General features: G+C 35.7%; 1 protein-coding gene and 1 long non-coding RNA gene across 8 annotated transcripts in view; one reads left to right on the forward strand and one right to left on the reverse strand.

The window, feature by feature from the left end:
* LOC107228247 (eukaryotic translation initiation factor 4 gamma 1) overlaps positions 1-19,927 on the reverse strand; it is a 66,121-nt gene that overhangs the window by 7,130 nt on the left and 39,064 nt on the right. For 6 of the 7 annotated variants that reach the window (XM_046738405.1, XM_046738406.1, XM_046738404.1 and 3 more), the window contains 11 exons: positions 19,720-19,914; positions 17,895-18,091; positions 16,068-16,977; positions 3,584-4,404; positions 3,274-3,378; positions 2,757-3,074; positions 1,903-2,124; positions 1,579-1,655; positions 1,089-1,242; positions 724-988; positions 97-191 (listed from right to left, as the gene is read on the reverse strand). In XM_046738405.1, the coding sequence (XP_046594361.1) occupies positions 97-191; positions 724-988; positions 1,089-1,242; positions 1,579-1,655; positions 1,903-2,124; positions 2,757-3,074; positions 3,274-3,378; positions 3,584-4,404; positions 16,068-16,977; positions 17,895-18,091; positions 19,720-19,914 (3,359 nt within the window). The remainder of the gene's footprint in view (positions 1-96; positions 192-723; positions 989-1,088; positions 1,243-1,578; positions 1,656-1,902; positions 2,125-2,756; positions 3,075-3,273; positions 3,379-3,583; positions 4,405-16,067; positions 16,978-17,894; positions 18,092-19,719; positions 19,915-19,927) is intronic. The other variant, XM_046738407.1, reaches the window with a different exon arrangement.
* Positions 6,958-10,724, forward strand: LOC124294171. The gene is made up of 3 exons (XR_006904081.1): positions 6,958-7,166; positions 7,244-7,417; positions 10,096-10,724. It is a non-coding gene; the product is annotated as an uncharacterized LOC124294171 (long non-coding RNA).

Below are 19,927 nucleotides of genomic sequence, written 5' to 3' on the forward strand. Positions count from 1 at the left end.
TCATGTGTAATTCCAATATTTAGGCACGTGTTGGGTTACGAAAAATCAAAATGATCAATTAAATGATTCAACAACTATTTTGCAAATGATACTTACAGGTTTGTTTTTGAGCTTAGCTGATTCAACGGAATACTGTTGACGGCTTCTGACCGGTTGGCTCCAGCCACCTTCCTCTGCTGGCCCACCGCCACCTACAATATAAAATACGAAACCGCAATTGTTATACGAATTCTTTAAAAGAAAATACACAAAAATTTTCTAAAACTCTCGTCAGTAGATTTTATCCAATCACAATATGGTTTAATAATTCAGAAACTCCAGTCTGGCATGACGTAAATCATATCATCATGAAAAATTACAACTTACATCGATTAATTGCAAATTCAACATTTATTGGTCTGTAATTTTATTACTGTATTAATTCGATGTGTCGTTAAATAATGGATTATTTACATCTTTGATAATCAATCAGATGTGAAAAAAAAATACTCGTTTGTTACAAACATGGCTGATTTAAGAATTGCTAAGACTTCAGAACTTCACAACTGTGCTGATGCAAAGTGCTAGGCGTTCGTTACTATTTCGATTCGGAAATAGGTATTTAATAACTAAACATGTAGCAAACATCTTATTCAATTAATAATAATGACATAGTTTAAAGATTTCTTGGGAAAAAAAACGTGGAAAACCAGAATCATGTGATCTACACGAAGTAAGACTTACGATTCCGTTTCCTGTCGCTGTTTCGATCGTCTTTTCTCGGGGTATTCATCGGAGTGTTGTTTAGATGTGTATCTAGACGTTCCGTTTCAGCTTCCTTCTGTATTTCAGCCATTGTCTTGGGATTGCTGTCGTCTCTTCTTGGTACCCATTTGTTCATCCTCAACTCAATCACATCTTGCAGCATGAACCGCACCCTCGAACTAACTTTACCTGCAGATTTGCGGTTAACAATATCCAGCATTTGTTTGAAATAGTCGCTCAAATTCTGAAATACGAGATATGTAAATGTTAGTAACTTGCATTATAAGAAAAACAGAATGTGCACAATTTTATAGTCATATTATGTTTATGCAATGAAACTTTACTTGACTCTTAGATTCCAAGTCTTTTCCAATTGTACTAAGTAGCTTGCACAAGCATTCTAAATTTTCTTCGTCGATCTGAGCGAGCAAATGACGTATACATCTGTGCATAATATTTGTCGTCAACATTCCTTGTTTGAAAAGTTCTCCTATAAACCTGCAAGGTAAATTTGAAAAAAAAAACGTCATGAAATAACGATGGGAAATTCCATTGTGTAATGATGTTGATAGTCAAGATATGCGTCAGCCCTGTTGAACTTTACAACCATCACAATCAATTTGGTATAAAAATAGTCATCATTCCAAAATAAGTAGCGTGAAATTTCTCTGAATTATTTTACCAGATTCGATTTCAAGTAACTAATGAAGAATGATCATTATGAAATAATTTTACGAGTCGAGCGTATAATTAGACTCAAAGGTAATGAAATAACATGCTATAAAAGTTATAAAACTATTAGATTAGTGTGAGGAAATGTAGCAGTTTTTTCACCTGATGTTACCAACGGATTTGACACGAATTCTTCTCTCCTCTTCGTCCAATGCCGCCTGTAGCTCTTTCTTTTTTTCCTGAATATAGAAAACGGCAAACATTTACTCATGCATACTTTTTGCAATCGTACAACTAAGCAAATATAAAATCAATCTCAGAATCCTTTTGACAATAAAAAAAACAGTGAAACACTTTGTCGTGCCTCTTCTCTCAATAAATGATCATCATGAATTAAATCACGGGAAAAAATTAATTCTTTTTCATGTTACGTAAAAATTCACATAAGATGTGCACTAACATTATAAACAGTTAAAAAAAACTTACTGGATCTGTACATTCGTCAATCTCTTTCAGTTTCACGGCTTTGACAGTTTCATCGACTGTATTCTTCTCAAATTCCGTTTGACAACGGGTTATGATTAGTTTTCGGAAGTTGACGTTGCTTTCTTCTTTGCCTGCCTTACTATCGGAACTAGAAACTTGCATCAAAGCAAGTTCCTTGCACATGAGAGCATATGCTACAGAAAAGCTGGGTTCGTCAACTGCCTGTTGATATCAGAAACACAAGTTTAATGTTAGTAAAAAAATTCAAGTTAGGTGTAAGTCAAGATTGAAGATTTATAAACTATTATTTAGCTATCATAAGCTATCCACACGGTGTAATATAAGTAATTCCGCATGGAACGTTATTGAATGAATAGTGAAAAATAAATTCTTATTTTATTACAAGTTACAAGTAAATTACACAACGTTTCCCATTGTTTGATATTTTTATCAGATAAACGCTATAGTAAAACCACAAACTGCGGTCTGTACTCAACCACATTATTGTACTTATTTTCATCTGATTGTATAGTTTCAGGAAATAAGTATCAGTATTTATGGTTAGAATAGATACGCAATAGCGGTAAGCTTTTTTCGATACCTTTTTTTCACAAATGTATCAGCATTAGTGTCAAGATAAAGAAATATTTTCGATTCAATGTTATCATCGTGGTATATCATAATGTGTTTTGCAATCATGTAAAATTCAGAAACTCTAGTCTGACATACACATACATATCTCATCACTAGCCCCACGATTTCAGTGTATGTACAATTTTGATGGTTTAACTGTCCCAGATTAAGTAAGTAATTATTTGTTTTCTTTTATCATACAAATAACAATGCGTACTTGCCTTTTCAAAAACTAGATTAATGACACCTTGCAATTTCTCTTGCGAATCAATTTGCAACGCTCTAACTTGGTTCACTAACGTATTGAATTTTTGTGGTGTTAATTTATTCAAAACTCCCCGCACTCTCTTGTACAGAGCTTCTGTTTTGGCATCTTCTTCTACATTATCACTAACACCGCTGTCTTTTAGACGACCCGGTTTCCATGCATTTTCTGTTTCCCTTAACTTAACGTCTTCTCTCAAGGATAAAGATACATGGATAACTGGTTTGGCATTTTTGGGTTTGCCCTGTTGGCTGCCTCTCTTAGGTGGCACTGGCTGTAATAAGAACAAGAACAAAACTAGCTAATTAACATGTTCTATTACCTCATTAAACAATTTTTACAACACACGCATTCAATAAACATCCATACACATAAACCTTGTATAATTATTGGATCTAGTACTACGTTGAAATGAAATAAACAAAGAGTTGTAATATAGTTATTGATGGAAAATATTCAGTAGATCAACTTACACCTCGCATACTTTGTGACTGTTTCCCAAAAGGGAATAGGAAAGAGTCGTGCCTGCCTCCAATACTCGCATCTTTCAATTGCCTTAGATCCATTGCACCACGATTCTGTAAAAATGACAATAGTGAATAAAATTCATATGCCAAAATACCCATTTGTACAAAAAAAATTAGCCTGTATTTAAGAATCATTGATAATCATACTAAAATTTAATTTTATTTCAACAAAGGTCGAAGTAACGCTATTATAACACTGCGACAATACGAATTTTCGCTCGTGCAGTAAAACTGATTACTATTAACAGCTACTTACTCTAGAGTTATCTTTCAAAACAACTTCCAAATCCGGCAAATTCAGGGGCTTTATTTTACTATTTGGATCGTTCTGAAGCTTGATTAAGAAGTCCCGATCGTAGACTTTCTTCCCACTCTTGTTCAGCGGACTCCATTGGTCGTCTTTGTAATTGTATTTTAGAAGAGCAGGTCCTTTAGGCGTGTTTTCATTTGGATCGGTTTCTTCATTCTTATCATCTTCTTTCTCTATAATGGGAATGCTATCTTGCTGTTCTTCACTGGGATGACGGAGAGCAGAAACTTTAGCATTTTCCTCATTTTTCTGAGCTACTATGGCAGATTCTATTTCAGAATCATCGACAACAGCGGCATGGTCTACAACGTCATTGGCAGTGGTTTTAACAGGCATTTTACCGACTTCTTCTATTCTGTCTGTATCCTCAATTGTCGGGGTCGTTTCCTTTAAAGATTCTTTATTATTGTTAACAATTGACGGCAGTTTTTCCGCCGTTGGTGTTTGAACTGGAGTATTGTCTTTAGAAGCTTCCGGCGTAGCCTGTTCAATTTTCAGAGCAAGCTTGGTCTCTGCTCCTTTTTTAGACTCGATATTTTCTTCCTCTTTAATATCCTTAGTAGATTCTTTTCCAGAGTCATTAGGAAGCAGTGATTCCTGAATCTCTTGCTTAACCACCTCTGGTTGTTTAGCTTCGGGTTTTGCAGATGGTGCGGTGGGCATAAATGCATCCATCTCGGTGCCCTCTTTTTCGGCACCTTTACGGTTGATAACGTCCCTATTCTTAAGATGACTTCGCTTATGCTTTTGCTTCTGTGTGGCTTTACCTATCAGATAGAAACAGAGAAAGAAAACAATCCCGTTGAAATTGCCGCAGCATAGAAACACAGTGTGAAAATCCTTATGGCATATATTTTTCAGATTATCAAATATCTGTCAAAGACTTTTCAGTCCACTACTTTCATTTCTTTTTATTTTAATCATCATACAAATTCATAAAAATTCATCAAACGGTTTTCAAACCTTACCGAATAATGTGCAATTTATTAAAATACTGGTCTAATAATAATACACGACTGCAATGTCAATTAGACAAGGTCTGAGGTGAAAAAGTAAAGCGAGTAATACCAAGTAATACCCAAAAATACCTAATTATAAATGTTACAATACCAAGTTTCCTTTTGATTTAGGAAAAATGTAGATTTGACACGTTTTAAAAGTCAGTTGTCAACCCTCAAAATGAAATGCAATCAAATGCAAAGCAGTTTTCGCAACTTGGATGATTAATTGTTTGTCAAAATGTTTGGAATCAAGTTAGAACCTTCTAAATTATTAAACAGAGATAAATTGTTCACGATATGACTGATTTTTATTAAGGGATACGACATATAATCGTTTTTGATTTCCAGCCTGCGTAATGCTAGAAAACAAACTGATAAATAGCTGTAAAAATCCTCAATCTTGGTTTATTTAAACGGTCTTCGATTTTTTCAAACTTATTTTCATCGAGTACTTTAGCAATTTCTCCAGGTTTGAACAACGAAACTAGGACAGTGTACCATGATCTCTGGACCCCCGTCTGTTGCGACTCCTAGATCTTGAACTACTGCAGGCTCGGCCAGCGGTGTTAGTTCTTCGATCACTCATGTTGTGTTATTTTATATATTCTAACAATTTCTAATACGATATTTCTTCACCATATTTAATTCTTCAAAAAGGAACGTTGAATTAAACGAATCACAGCAGAAGAAAAAAAAAAAGAATAATAAAAGATGAATTAAATAGAATTAAAATTTCTTTAAATGAAAAATAAATAATAATTATCGCAGGGCGGTAGCAACAGCAGTTGGAAAAAAATCAAATCATTACAGCTCGAATTTCACTGGTCGAAATCGGCACTGAGTCAGTGTTTTATTTATAAAACTACCGAGAGATCGTTGCCAGCGGTAATGATATAGGAATGTTAAGAGTCCGTGTACAAGCAACAATATGTAATATATTAAAATATGAGAAAAAAAAAAGTAAACCGCCGTAATTAAACTTTATTAAAAACCGCGTCAAAATTCAAGTTCTCTTGGGTTTATCCAATTGATTTCCCATCTGCGTTCGCAATGATTTTCGAGAATTTAGCTGTCTGACGATTTTACGTTTATGTCATTCAACACTTCGTATAAGCAGTATATTTATGATATAGGTTTCGAAGTGTGTTATTATTATTATTTTTATTGCTATTATTTGATATTATGTCGAACCGCAATTCGCGACGTTGTTTCAAATAATGTATTATCCGGGTAAAAAAAACTACGGGTTTATCATCAGTCTTTCCTGAAAATATTTTAAACTTCGTGATTTTTATTTTTTATTTTTTTATTTTATTTTTTATTTTTGTTTTATTAAATCTTCTGCCTCTTTTTCTCTTATTTGTATTGAAGAAGGAACAAAATTTTCCTCTTCTTTTGATCGTTCAAATTAAAACATGTCCAATAAATACGTAACGTGATGTTGAAAAGCTTTTAAAGCGCCAGCAGCGAGAAATGTCCACACGAAGCTTTCTCGCGTCTATTTTAACACCGAACTGGCGCAAAGCAAGACGTAGGACGGTTAAATTTCTTAAATTAGTTCACTCGAAAAGGAGGAGGAGCAGGCGCATTGCGTCTAACCTCTAAACTTCTCGCCAAGCGGTTCAGTTGTAATAAATGGGAAACCGTTTCGATTTAAATACGTGCGACTACATGAATATTATTATTATTATATATTTTTCTTTTACGTACAATCTTTCGAGCAACTGATTAATTTCAAAGACGCGTTATCGTTAACGACGGTTCGCGATTTATTATTACACTTCCGTTAGAAAATAAGCGAGTTTTAATTTTTCTCTTCCTGCCTTCCCACCTTTCTTTCTTTCATTCATTCTTTCCTTCTTTCTTACTTCCTTTATTTATGCATATTTCACGGAGACAGATTATCAAACAACTTCAATTTTCGCCCCAAAGGTACAGTTGAATTTGCGTGTGTTCGCATACAATTAATAAAATTTTTCAACGCTTCGAGAGAATGAGACAGGGAGAGGCAAAGAAAGAAAGAAAGAAAGAACGAGAGGAAGCGAAATATAAAAACGTTCGCACGTCAAATAATTATGGTTCAATCTAGAATCTAGAATCCAGATCGATAGACAGATGCTCGTGCGATCATTTTATCGGACCTTGACGACACCTGTTGGCGAAAAGGGAGAACTAAAATTGTATCGGGTGATCATCAAATAAGGTAGCTAGCCAGCTGCTTAGCCGCACCAACAATGAAATTTCAAGATGAATCACCGCAATGAAAATGTCGAGCATGGGTTAGGCGTGTATATGTAGAAACGACGACGAAGACGATTGCGTAACCCGAGGTCTTCCTCCTCCGCGCGTTCGCTACGACGTGCATTTGTTTCCAATTTCAACGGTTTCGAATTATCATTGATTGCATAACTGAATTCCTCAATCGATGCATACGCGTATCATGAATTACCTCTGCATACACTGATATGTGAATTAGATGGTATAAGAGATGTGATATTAATTGAAATCAGAATCACCATCTTACGTATGTACGTCTCTTTATATCAAGGTATTTACTGCATCACTGTAGTCTCGATACGAGCTGATACGAGATTAAAATTTTCAGCTTCGTTGTGATAATTTATCGACAAATCAACGCTACGTTTGTGTATCATCCGGTCTTGGAATTGTACAGAAAAGAAAACAAAAAAAAAAAGACCAAGGATAAAAAAAAGAAAATAAAAATGACGCCATGACTACGCACCGATGAACGATGTGTCGTTAATATTCATAGAAACAGGTAAACTGCATATAAGACGACTGTCCTAAGCACAACTATGAAAGACTTGCATATGTTATTTTCTTGAATAACCATTTTGTACGTATTGTATAAGAAAAAATCTCGAGTTTATAAGAAATGTCGCTTCTTTTTTTTTTTACAGTATGTGTATCGAGTACGTAATCGTTTTAACACGAAATACCGCGGTATAGAAATTATGACGACAATAGCGATAAGTGTGTTGGTATATACGCACGTATAATGTACGGACAAATAAGAACGCGATAAACGTTGACGCGTCTTTTAATGTATCTCATAAAATTTCAACGTCTTATCAATGACAAATTCCTTGGGTCACGCTGTTATCATTTTGATATCCACTCTTGACCGCATATTGCCGCGAAAATATCACGTTAACGTATTCATTAGCATATTCCTCGGTCATTCGTCAAATTTGAATGATCCCTAGCGATTTCATTTCCATTGCATATGCATTGTGCGAATTATATTCTTCTGATTGTATGCAATATAGTAAGACACTGTTGAACATTGCGAGAAATAAATTTGAAAAGAAAGGGAGGGAAAAATAGTTCCTTATAAAAATTTCACAGCTTTACTTTAAACGTCTTTCTCACAGGTAAAATTATTCAAGATATAGATGCAAGTTTTCAAAATTGAAAGTCACACATGATACGGCAAAGAATGATTTTATTCCCGTTTTTCCCCGGAACGAATATTTCTTAAAGAACTCGACATAGAGACGTCATATCAAGTCTTTAAAAAAGTTTTGCGAAGTTAATCAGGAACAATAAACTTCACGATAAGCGTCGGAAAATCTTATCCTAGTAATTGTTCTTAGGATGAAGTCGAAAGGTTGTCTTTTCCACATTATGGGTAGATCAAATTTTCAGCATACATTGATAGACTGTATCAAAAAAATCGACTGTTTTTTTTTTTTTTTCAAACTTGAAATCGAAAATATTGTTCGCAATGACAAAAAAGATTGCTGTTCAAGTTTCTTAATCTCAATATTTAGAGGTGTCTCATCGCGATTTGTTATTTCCCACTTCAATAAATGGAAATTTTTTCTTCCAACTTCAAAATTTTATAACTCGTCAACGCGTTAGTATATTGATAAGGCCGAAACGTATTTTTTGTAGAGAATTGTACGCTCTATTAAAAAAAAAGGTCCTTTATCATTTTATAATAAATCTACTCTTTCAAGTTATTTAAGGGCTTTAAATTCATACATATATATTTATATATACGTATGTGTATGTAAGTATTGAAGTACTCAATCCGTTAGCTAGCCACCGAAGTAATTTTGTTGTATGCAGGTTATTCACAGTGTTATAATAAAGAAATAAAACAAAATATAAAAGTTACGTAACGTGCGCCGCACCTTAATTTCTGCAATTACGCGTGCAATGAGAGGTGAATTTTATTCGAGAAATTTCTCTCTCTCTCTCTCTCTCTCTCTCTCTCTCTCTCTCTCTCTCTCTCTCTCTCTCTCTGTCTCTCTCTCTCTCACGTTTGGAAACCTAGAATAATCATTATAACATATCAAATGCAGACTTTGAAGGTATACGTATAACGTAGTATCGCTAGAAAGTAGTTTGTAAGTATAACGTAATCGTCCAATAAATTATAAATGTATAAGTGACAATTTTGTCATTAAATGAATTGCTATTTACAGCCGTCAATGATCGGTATAAACTACAGATAGAGAAAACTTGAAAACAATCCGTAATCTATGAGTCTGCAGCGATCTATTATTTAATTCTTAACGCAACTCTGACGACAGTCCTTTCTTTCATTTTAAAGGGCTCCGTATGTATGTACGTGAATTTAACTACGGCAATTCAACAGTGGACGATAAACAGTTGTCAAACAAATCGACGGGTAACGTTGTTTCGAAAGGGTTTAAAGAATAATTCATTTCCGTCATACATACACACATACACACACACACACGCATTTATATATATATATATGAACAAATGCGCATGTGTTTCCACGATTCAGTAATTAGGTATATAAAACACATTCAACCGAAAAATACGAAAACGTAAACAAAGAGCACGACATACGATTATGCACCGCGGGAAATATATTTATGATGACGTTTAAGTGGATTTATCATTATGCAACAATTCATCCAACAATTTCTATCATTCAATGCTTATTATGCACAATCGGATACCAAAGGTAGTGAATTTTAAAAAATCATTTGCCAGATAAATTATGTAGGTCAAATGGCATGTTTGCAAAACTTCTTACACACCTACATAGTTACAGGGATAGTCGTCAAACAATAATTAGCATCTTGGCACGGTTCCTAGTTGTGCGCTCTAAGGTAACTCAATGAATGACTCAAACCTGACAATTATTTGACAAGAGAGAGACAAAGAGAGATTTCCTTTTCAAATTATACAGCCCATCGAATGCTAAATTTTGAACCGACTAACGACCCAAGAAAGTCCAGTAGGGGGAACCTTTAGCGCAGAGACCGAGGGGCGAAGGCGCAGGTAGGCCACATCGTAAACGTGGACACGGTCTCGTCGGTATGCAAAAAAGAGAACCTTGCTCTCTTTTTTCCCCCGCTCTGAGAAGATAAGCGCACATATCCAACGAATCTCACGGTGCAAAATCACGAAAACTTACAAATATCTGAATAACAAGTACATATGATGTTACAGAATGCGAAAAATCATTGTAGTGAATGGATGGATGGTTGGTCAGTTTCTTGAAATCATACAATGATTTCTCCCTATAATATACTGAGAAATAATTGGCGGACCTGTTAATGGACTGGAAAAAAACTGGCTGTCGCTATGCAGAAATCAAGAACTGTAAGTATGTGGCTCGCGGCATTTCATCGTCGACTCGCAATCGCAGAGAGTGAACGGGGCTTACGTACGGCCATGACCTCGTCCGACTACCGTGCCTCCTCAGTGTCTGTCTGTCTGGGTAGACACCGTTTTCTGTGCCTTCTTGTCTGCCTACCTGCCTGTCTACCTACCTGCCTACCTACCCAACCTACAACGAAAGCCTATTTGCGACCTTCCCCAAGTGTCCAATTCATCAAAGTAACTGTCGAACCGCCCCTACTGCAACAAAATTTCCAGAAAACGAAATACAGCCGACCCGAGCCTTCGATGAGCCGATAACTCATTTCTAAGAATCGTACACGACGCTTCGAATATTCGTATGACATTCAGATGCGGAAAATTTCATGGAACACGTTTCGAACGATGAAAATGATCGAACAAAGAGAGATGAAAAATCTATTGTAGATACCCTGATGTACGTATGCGTGTATATATTTATAATTACAACATCGTCGGGATGGTACAAGAGATGCGGTTTTCGACTAGAATCATTTTTACCCCTCACACCCAGCCGTCCGGCACTCTCTATTTCTAGACGGAAACACTTGGTTTTTCCTGTTAAACGGATATGCTTTTGTATATATATATATATATATATATATATATATATGTACATCTAGCAATACCCCGTAGAGCGCATACCTCCTCCTCAACAGCAGACAAAACCTGCCGCAACGTGCAGTCCCTGCGGATTTATGAATATACGACCTACCTACGAGAAAGTCGCAGAAAGGCAGGCAGCCAGGTAGGTAGGTAGGTAGGTAGGTAGGTAGGTAGGTAGGTAGGTAGGTAGGTAGGTATGCGAGGGCATTGCGATTGTGTACACAGAAATAAGACTGCGAATGGCAGCATTTGGAAATATATTCGTTCCTATCGAGTCGATTTTCGAAGGTGAATAATGCCGTACGGATAAAAGTTCAACAGATATTTAAACAAATATTAAGAAGAAGAAGAAGAAAAAAAATGACTCTGATGCGTACTGACGGAATTATTCCTATTTCGGGTGTGTGTATATCCTAAAACTTGTGTGTACACACATATATATATATATATATATACATATATATAGTACGCAGTACGGACATGAATTCTTAAAAGGTATGCAAGTCGGGTTGGGGAAAAGTTCTCAAGCCTTGATCGACAGCTAAATGATAAGTAAAGGTTTTTCGGTCAGTTCGGAGTAACCAAAAACCGAACTAAAGGAATATTAACATGGAAAAAAGGGCCGAGACAAAGGGTTCGAATCAGGTCGGACCGCATTCTCTAACCGCTCTAACCGGCACACGAGGCCGGACCATCCAACATGGCGTCGGCTCTTTTAATGGTTACACAAGATGGCGTTTGCTGCATGTATTTTCAGGCTACCATATGCTCCGAAAATCGCAACATCGTTAAGTTTCGCCAATTTAGTTAGAAGGTAAAGATGAAAGGACAAAGAAAAAAAATAACAAAAGCGAAGCGGACTTTTGTGAAAAATCATTCACGCGATTAACTGTGCCGATTGAAATGTTGCAACAGCGGGAAATAGCGTGTGGAAACGAGTCTTTGCACCCCACCCACGTGGTGAAAACGTGGCATCCCCTTTTTCCGGTTCTTAAAGGGCGAACGACACGAAGAATCGAACGTTACTTTGACTTTACGGGATTTGCATTGTTTTAGAGAAATCAATATCAAACAACGAAAGCTTTGCGTTATGAAACAGAGACAGGCGGGCAGGCAAGCATCGGGAACGATTCACTGATTTCGGAGCAACGATTCGATGGATGGACGAAGATACTTTGGGCGTGTAAACGTTTGCCGCTTCTACTTTGAACTGTACCGGCTTAACGCGTTATATTCATGGGATGAAATAGATATGATTACCAGAACGTTGGAACGGATTACAATTGAATACATACATGTTTATGCGAAGATATCCTTGGGCCTCGTTGACTGCTTGTGTAACACGTTTTATCAAATTTACGCACACTTCTCGTACGTCGGGGAAGAATAATTATTTCGGTAGGAAGAGAAATAAATATGATGGGGGAAAAAAAAAAAAAAAATTTCCGAAACCGTGCGACGACAATATTTTATCGTGAAATTCTTTCGACAAATTAAACCACTGAACACTGCGTCGTCGTTCTAATATACGATTATAGGTATAATATAAAAACCTCGAGTATATGTGGATAAGTGTAAATACGTGTATAATTTAATAATAAATAGGTAAATCACACTTGTAAAAACAGAACTAAAACAACAATGTAAGCAAAACACGCACACAAAGTGTAAAAATTACGACAAGAAACAAAGAAATGGAAAAAAAAACCACAGCAATTTCCAAAAAAACAAAAAGATATTACTTTTCTCCGACTTGAACGTAGGAAATTGGTGTAAAAGGATGGTTTCAACTTGGGTGTATAAGAGGCTAAAAGGAGTATGATTGTGATTACTTTTCGTTTAAAAACTAGGTGTGATAAAATAAGCGTAATTTGTTGTATTTCAAGGGATTTTGTATTGGAACTTGGGACGTTACAAAAGGGGATGTGTAAAAATTTGTTGGAAGAAAAAGGGGGTTGCAGGAGGTTTGAAACTTAGAGAGGTACCGGGTACCACACACAGCACGTGCCGGCCGTTACAAGGCACTTGGAATTCCCGGCTCGAAATTTCTCGACATCTCCCAACCGTCTACTTCGGCTCTTTTCGTGTCTTTTCGGTATATTGACGTCACGTCTATCGTCTAACTCTCCCCCCTCCGCACCCCGCCAGCCGATTGCTGCGCCATGTCGCGTCGTTTACCCGACACCCTGCGTTTCTATGTATGTATAAATGTTACCGACCGACCGGCCGGCCGGCCGGCGACAATTCACGAAGGCCTCGCCGATATGCTTCGGAATCAGGCAGGAATGTATAACTTTCATTTGCGCAAACATGAGATTAAAGCCGTAACACGCGGCTGCTCACGGGATAAATACGGATTGTCTTTCCTTCTGTTGTTTTTTTTTGTTTTTTTTTTTTTTAGTCCCCTCTTACTTTGCTCCCCCATTTTGTTTATCGCATTTTTTCTTTTTCACAGCGTTATAATGTATCGCATAATAATAATAACAACAACAACAACAACAGTAATAACAATGACAATACGATCGCAAAATACACGAGTATTCCGGATATTCTTAGTTCAGCCATTTTCCTATCGCCCGTTCATTTCTTCTGCTTCTTCTTCCTCTTTCTCCTTTCTCTTCTTTTTTACGGTTATATGCTCGACACGTGCTCAGCGAGACGACGATACGTTACACGCAGAAAATGTCTCTATTCGAGATTTGAAAGCCACGCAATTAATTTGCCGACCGTTTTACTTTTTTTTAATTCCATTTTTTGAATTAGATGGTTTAAAACACGAATACGATTGTTAACTTTGTGGAGAAATGATGAAAGGCGCCCTACGTAAATAATGCTAGGAAATTCGGTGCAGAAAAAATTTATATGTATATATGTGTATATATATATATATAATTATGAATCACGAAGGCAAAATATGTGAAATTTTTATTTGTTCTTGGTCCGAAATGGAAAAATGAAAAAATAATAAAAATACGTTACGGCAGCTATCTAGTTTCAAAATTCTCAGATCGCACATACTCACCCTTCTTTTTCCCCATTTTTCTCGAATTTTCACTGTTTCTTTCAAGCGAAATATATTATTAATATATAAAGATCACGTTATTAAACACTTGTAGAAATTTGTTAGTTTCATTCTTCTAGTTTTAAATTTATGCCAAAACCTTTGTTTTTCCCCCGGAATGACGACTTACAAAATCGTAGAATACTCCAAAACGATTGAATTTAAAAGGAGACCGAAATAAACACGAAGAGAATCGGTATAACATTAATAAACAAGTAAAATTTGTATACATAAACTCGACTTACACGTAAAATATTATGCAATAATCTAATCTATATGTTACATTTTTTAAACTTCATTGATTTTAGATACTATTCGGTATAAAATATCACGATTTATTTCAGACTAGACAATGTTACTCACGCAATTGTAAACGTTTAAGGTAGGTTTACGAATTTTGAAATTTAGTTTCTAATTTTATCATGCAACCGACGACGACAAACTCCTTTTACGCGGAATAGACAACGAATTATATTATTATAAATACATAAAATTAAAATGGCAAAATGAGGCAAAACGAGTTAACGATATTATTAATTCTTACTCAGGGATTCAAGTTTTGTATATATTATTTACACCGAGTTGCTCAGAAGGAGGAAACAATAAAAAAAAAAAAAAAAAAATGAAAATTAAATAACTAAAAATAAAAAAAAAATAGAAAAAAAAAATAAAAGAAGCCTTCAGTTTATATTTAATTAAATACGAAATTATGATAAATAATTATATTATGACAATAAATTTAATTCGGTGTTAAAAACGTTGCGCGCAGCTGTTTCGCGTGCCTTTCGTGGCGACGAACTAACTACCCTTGGCGACGCATTCGCGAACAAAAAGTAAACAACTCCGGTGCCGTACATAGCACAAAGGACAATATACCTATAGTGAATAACATACGCGATGCCTGTATCTTTTTTCTTCGTTTATACATATGTATATGTATCAATGTACACGCGCGTATATCTCTTCGTATACGCGAAGACGCAGAGGCCGGAGACGCGCATCTCTTTGACCCTTTGACCACCAAACGGGAAGGGGATTTCATCAGTATTTATTATCAAACGTAAATTGGGAACGAAAAATTTCATACGGATAACGTTTATGCTAACCGTAAAATAACTCTTCAGTAAGCAGTACTATCAATCGATAACAAATGATTTGCTCATTCGAGAGTTTAAAATTAAACCGTAACATCAAACTCTCGATGCCGATTGCATTCAATTTTCCACGTAATTTTATACAATTCGACTCATCGGTTATAATAGTCCACTTTTATTCTTCAAATTTTCATTTCCCATCGCCTCTATGAGACAAATTAAAGGTAATATTTTCATCGTTTGATTTTTTATATTTTTTTTGCAATTTTCTTGAAAACGCTTCCACAGATAAAAAACGGATAAACGTTTATCCTGACTTTACCAGCTTGTTCAAACTGCCTCAGGATATCAGCATCGTAATTTTGCCTTCAGAACAGCAGAACGCAATTTCGCAAGAGAAAATAAACAAAGATAAAGCGACGGTTTATTTTTGTCTGTATAGTTGAAAAATCGTTATTTGTCCGACACTTAATACCGATTGTGAATCATCCTCTAGAAAAGGACAAGAAATAACGTTACTATAACGGAATTGATTAAGTACGTGTCGTCATTCAGAGTATGGTTTACATAAAACAAATTCGCGGTGGCAAACGATGAACAACAAAAACTAAAAAAAAAAAAACAGATTTTCTGGAAATCTTTTTTTCCTTACCATTCCTTACCACACCGATTGACGATAGTTGAATAGGAATTAAGATTTTCCAATAAAAACTTGAAATCGGACATACGATCACGACTTGTGAGATGTAAACAATTTCGTTCAAAAATATGCTTAAATTGTGATACCTACATTGCAATCACCAGTCACTGATATGAACAAACTTTCGTTATTTTGACCAAAGGAATTATGTTTTCCAAAAAACTTGGAACAACAATAATGATAATTCTCGATTTCCTAAAGTTGATTTAGAGGAAATAAATGTATTATTGGATCTACCTAATCGCACATTATTTCGAATAAGCGTTGAAAAGAGGAAAAGAACATAAATAATAATAGAAAGTAACAGTTGATTCAAACTCACCATCCACAAACCGTGTCTGCTGTTGCTGCTGATCAGTTTTGGAGATTGGTTCGGGATCATGTTTTTCAAGCTTCTCGCTGATCGTGTCGCCATTTGGTTTTGTATGGTGATGATCGGATTGATTCTGTAGAGGAGGCGGCGTCGTCCCCCTAGAGTTGAGGTTTCTCTCACTCGATTTCCGGTCCTTCTGTTCCTTTGGCACTGGAGAAGCTTCGGGAATAGGATGAGCGACGGTTTGACTCTGTCCTTGATTGTGGGATTTGCGACGCGACAGAGAGTTTGTAGAAATCTTGGGATCTAGTGTTGGGAATTCTTCCTTTGAAGATACACAATTGGAATTTGGTGCAGTTCCAATGTTATTGACTGCTTCATTAGTTGTTACACTTGAGCTCTGGACCGTCACAGAGATATTTGAAACTTCAGGGATACTCAGGGGTGGAACAAAGGCGACAGGTTGCTCTGGTTCGGGGATTGGAACTGGTATGGGTAACTGTGAAGAAATAATTTCTTGGTTGATCACAACTGGGATAGTTTTAGGTTCGTCGGGCAGGATTTTTATTTCGTGTCTCGGCTGAAACTCTCTGACAGGTAGTTGCAACGGTTTATGTTCCTTTGGTTTGACCGGACACAAATCTACCTGAACCGTGGTATTAGAAGAAACTAACGATTGACTACTAGGGTTTGGGACGTTGGGTATACTTTGCGTTGGATTTGGGGGACCAGTATTACATCGACTATTATTATCGATCTCTGGATTTGGTTGTATGAGGTTAGTTAATGTTGGGGAAGTATTTTGCGAGGTTGCGGTTTCCGACGCGCTAGATGGGGCTGGTGAGCTGGAATCTGATTCATCATTCGCGGCTTTTGCAACACGGGCCGCAAAGTCAGCAATCAACTCCATACCACACGTCTGCAACAATCACCAAATCTACGTGATAGACGATGATAAGCCTTGTAGAACTGAACCTATATTTTTAATAACTAAAAACTTGCTTCATACTCCAAATTATAGTGATACAAATACAAGTTAAAGGTATGAGAGAAACGAAATAAATATTTAAAGTTTTCAATATTTGTACTCAAACAAGCTATCACATAACTATCATCTCCACTATCGATTTTCAATGTTTGATAAAATTTTAAATCAGCCAAACTTTCATAGCTTCGATTAAACAACTGGTTAATTTATTGGTATTGGAGAATGCATATTTAAATAACATTACGTGGCACAAATTTGTACTATTTTTATCTTTAAGTTCACAAAAAAATAGATAAAATTATCACAGGGTTTTCCACGTCAGGTTTGAAAAAATAATATAATCATCCAACTCTAATGACATTTCTATTTTAGATTGGAATATTTTCTAATGCAGTTACCTATTGACCTCTCATGCGATAGTAAAGATTTAAAATATGTTTATAACTTTTGGGTACAAATATAAAGTTTGGTAATTGCCCAAATGAACTTTGCTACACAGTAATTTGGCCGACGCGATTTGAAACGATCACAGTAAAAGAAAAGACTGAACTTCACTTTCTCTTGATAAACAACATTCCATTCACGTCATAGATTGATAGATAGTTATCGTTTAGGAAAGTATTTCCGTATCTTGCAATACAATGAAACTTAGCTACTGATATCGTGACTTGAGAACTGATAAGAATAACTTGATTCTAAGAGGCAGGGAAAATAAATCCCTTGCTATATTATCAAGAAAATTTCAAGACCTCATTAAACAAACAACTTGGCGTCAAACAAATATCTTTCATTTCAGAGGTATGTTCATTGGGACGATTGCCGGTGTTAATTGTTACAACAAAACGCACTTGTGGTTGAGGAGTCGTTCGATTACTGGAATCTCCACTTTGAGTTGCAACATCGTCATCGTAAATTTGTTCACTTATATTTTTTCCTGTTTTTGGATCTACGATATCCGTAATAGCTTTCGTTCTTCTCGGTTTTTTTCGGTTTGCAGCACTTATCCCAGGATTTTGTATACCGCCATTGTCGCCTTGGTACACATCTTCAAAAACAAATGAAACATAGACAAATAAATAACGGAGAATTCAGATCTTATTACGATATTTATAATACCAAAAAATTTTCAGCATCAATCACAAGACACAAATTGGATTGTTTCATGTAAATTTAACAGGAACAAAGAAAAAAAAAAAAACAAAGTGAGGATGGAAAAAAAAAAGTCAAGTTATAAAATCGTCTCAACATCGTCTGATTACCAAATAATATGAATAACGAATAAAAATATGGTGAAGTGTGTCACTTACCAAAGTGTAACTTATAAACTTTATCAACAACGTACATTATCAAATCGGCCGAATATATTCAATCATGAACCTCTTTAATAACTTACTCATTCACTGCCCAAGTTCGAACTGGTCTCGATTTGAAAATACCGTTAATAATATAGTAAAGGATTTTATGGCTGCAGTACGCTGGTGTGCTCCAAGGCATAATACCTGTTGCCAAAGTTTCGATATTTTTCAAAAAGTGCAGTACCTTCCAGGAATGGTTAGGCCCCTTTGTATAATGTAATATGTTTCAGAGAACTATTTAAAGGTTTATGGACATAATTTACACATAAGTAATTAGATTTACGCTCTACTAATCCGTTCAGTGCATGAGATCAGCTGTAAGGGATTATAACGGTCAATTTTACAGTGAACTTTGGAAATTCTCGAAACAGCAAGACTCCTCGAATTTTTCACTAATTGGTCTAAAAGCTAATCGACCCATCTACCGTTGTTGAGAAGAAAAGATGAACAAAAATCCAAATGAAATTCCGAACTGACGTGTGATTCAGTTACTCAACAGTACAGCAACTGCTTTACTTTATCGCGCTAAACCACTGACAATGCTAGTTTCTTTATCAAGTACTTTATAAAGTATCTTCAGATAATTATCTGTTGCGGTATTACACATGCCTTGACATTACACAATCTTTTTCTTAACAAGTGACAAATATAAATAATGAGTACGATTTTCATATGAGCTTAATAAATGTGTGAATTTTAATTTTTCTTTTTTCCCCACTTTTTGTTCTTTTTTCTAGTTACAGAGAATACTTAACCAGGGAGACAGTTACACGTCTTTATACGCTAAACTGTTCTATAACGATATATCAACAATTCCCATACTTTAAAGATGAAATTGTACTTTTATCTTTTTTTCCGTTTTACAAAAGGTTACACATTTTACCAGGCAATATTTCTATAAGTGAAGAAAATTTTCGCGTACACCTGCACAAGAAAAAATAAAATTACAAAAGTTATGATGAATCTTTGAAAACTATTCAGAAAAGTAAATACAAATTTTCATAGAACCCGATTATGCAATAGAAGGTCACTCACAACAAAATTAATTTCTTCTAGATACATTTTTCAAACTTATACCGTCAGTTATTTTACAAAGAGCATTAAAAAACCACGTTTATAATACTATGGGAATAGGTCGAAAAACTTTTTTATCCTATGTTAACGGAAAATGCAAAGCTAAACCGTGTATTCTAACTTCAACAGCATTTTGAAGAAGGTAACTTGATTGCACTGAGAAGTAAATGACTGTGTGTTGCCTTACGCTATAAACGATCATACTATCAAAACTGAATAGACACAATAAACAAACAATACTTGCCTGTTTGAACTAATGGTAGGGCCATCGCCGGCATTTGCTGAGGTTGCTGAGAAGGTTGCTGAATGCTACCCTGTTGAACAATGCTAGCTCCTTGGCCGCCAGGTAGAGGACTTCCAACGTGCGGAGCTCCTCCGCTTATCGACCCTGCCGTTGGTCTGCTCAAATTCACCTGAGGCCCTTGTTGTTGGTAGTAATCTGAAATTTCAAC

Source organism: Neodiprion lecontei, chromosome 4 (genome assembly GCF_021901455.1).
Source record: "Neodiprion lecontei isolate iyNeoLeco1 chromosome 4, iyNeoLeco1.1, whole genome shotgun sequence".
Lineage (NCBI taxonomy): Eukaryota > Metazoa > Arthropoda > Insecta > Hymenoptera > Diprionidae > Neodiprion > Neodiprion lecontei.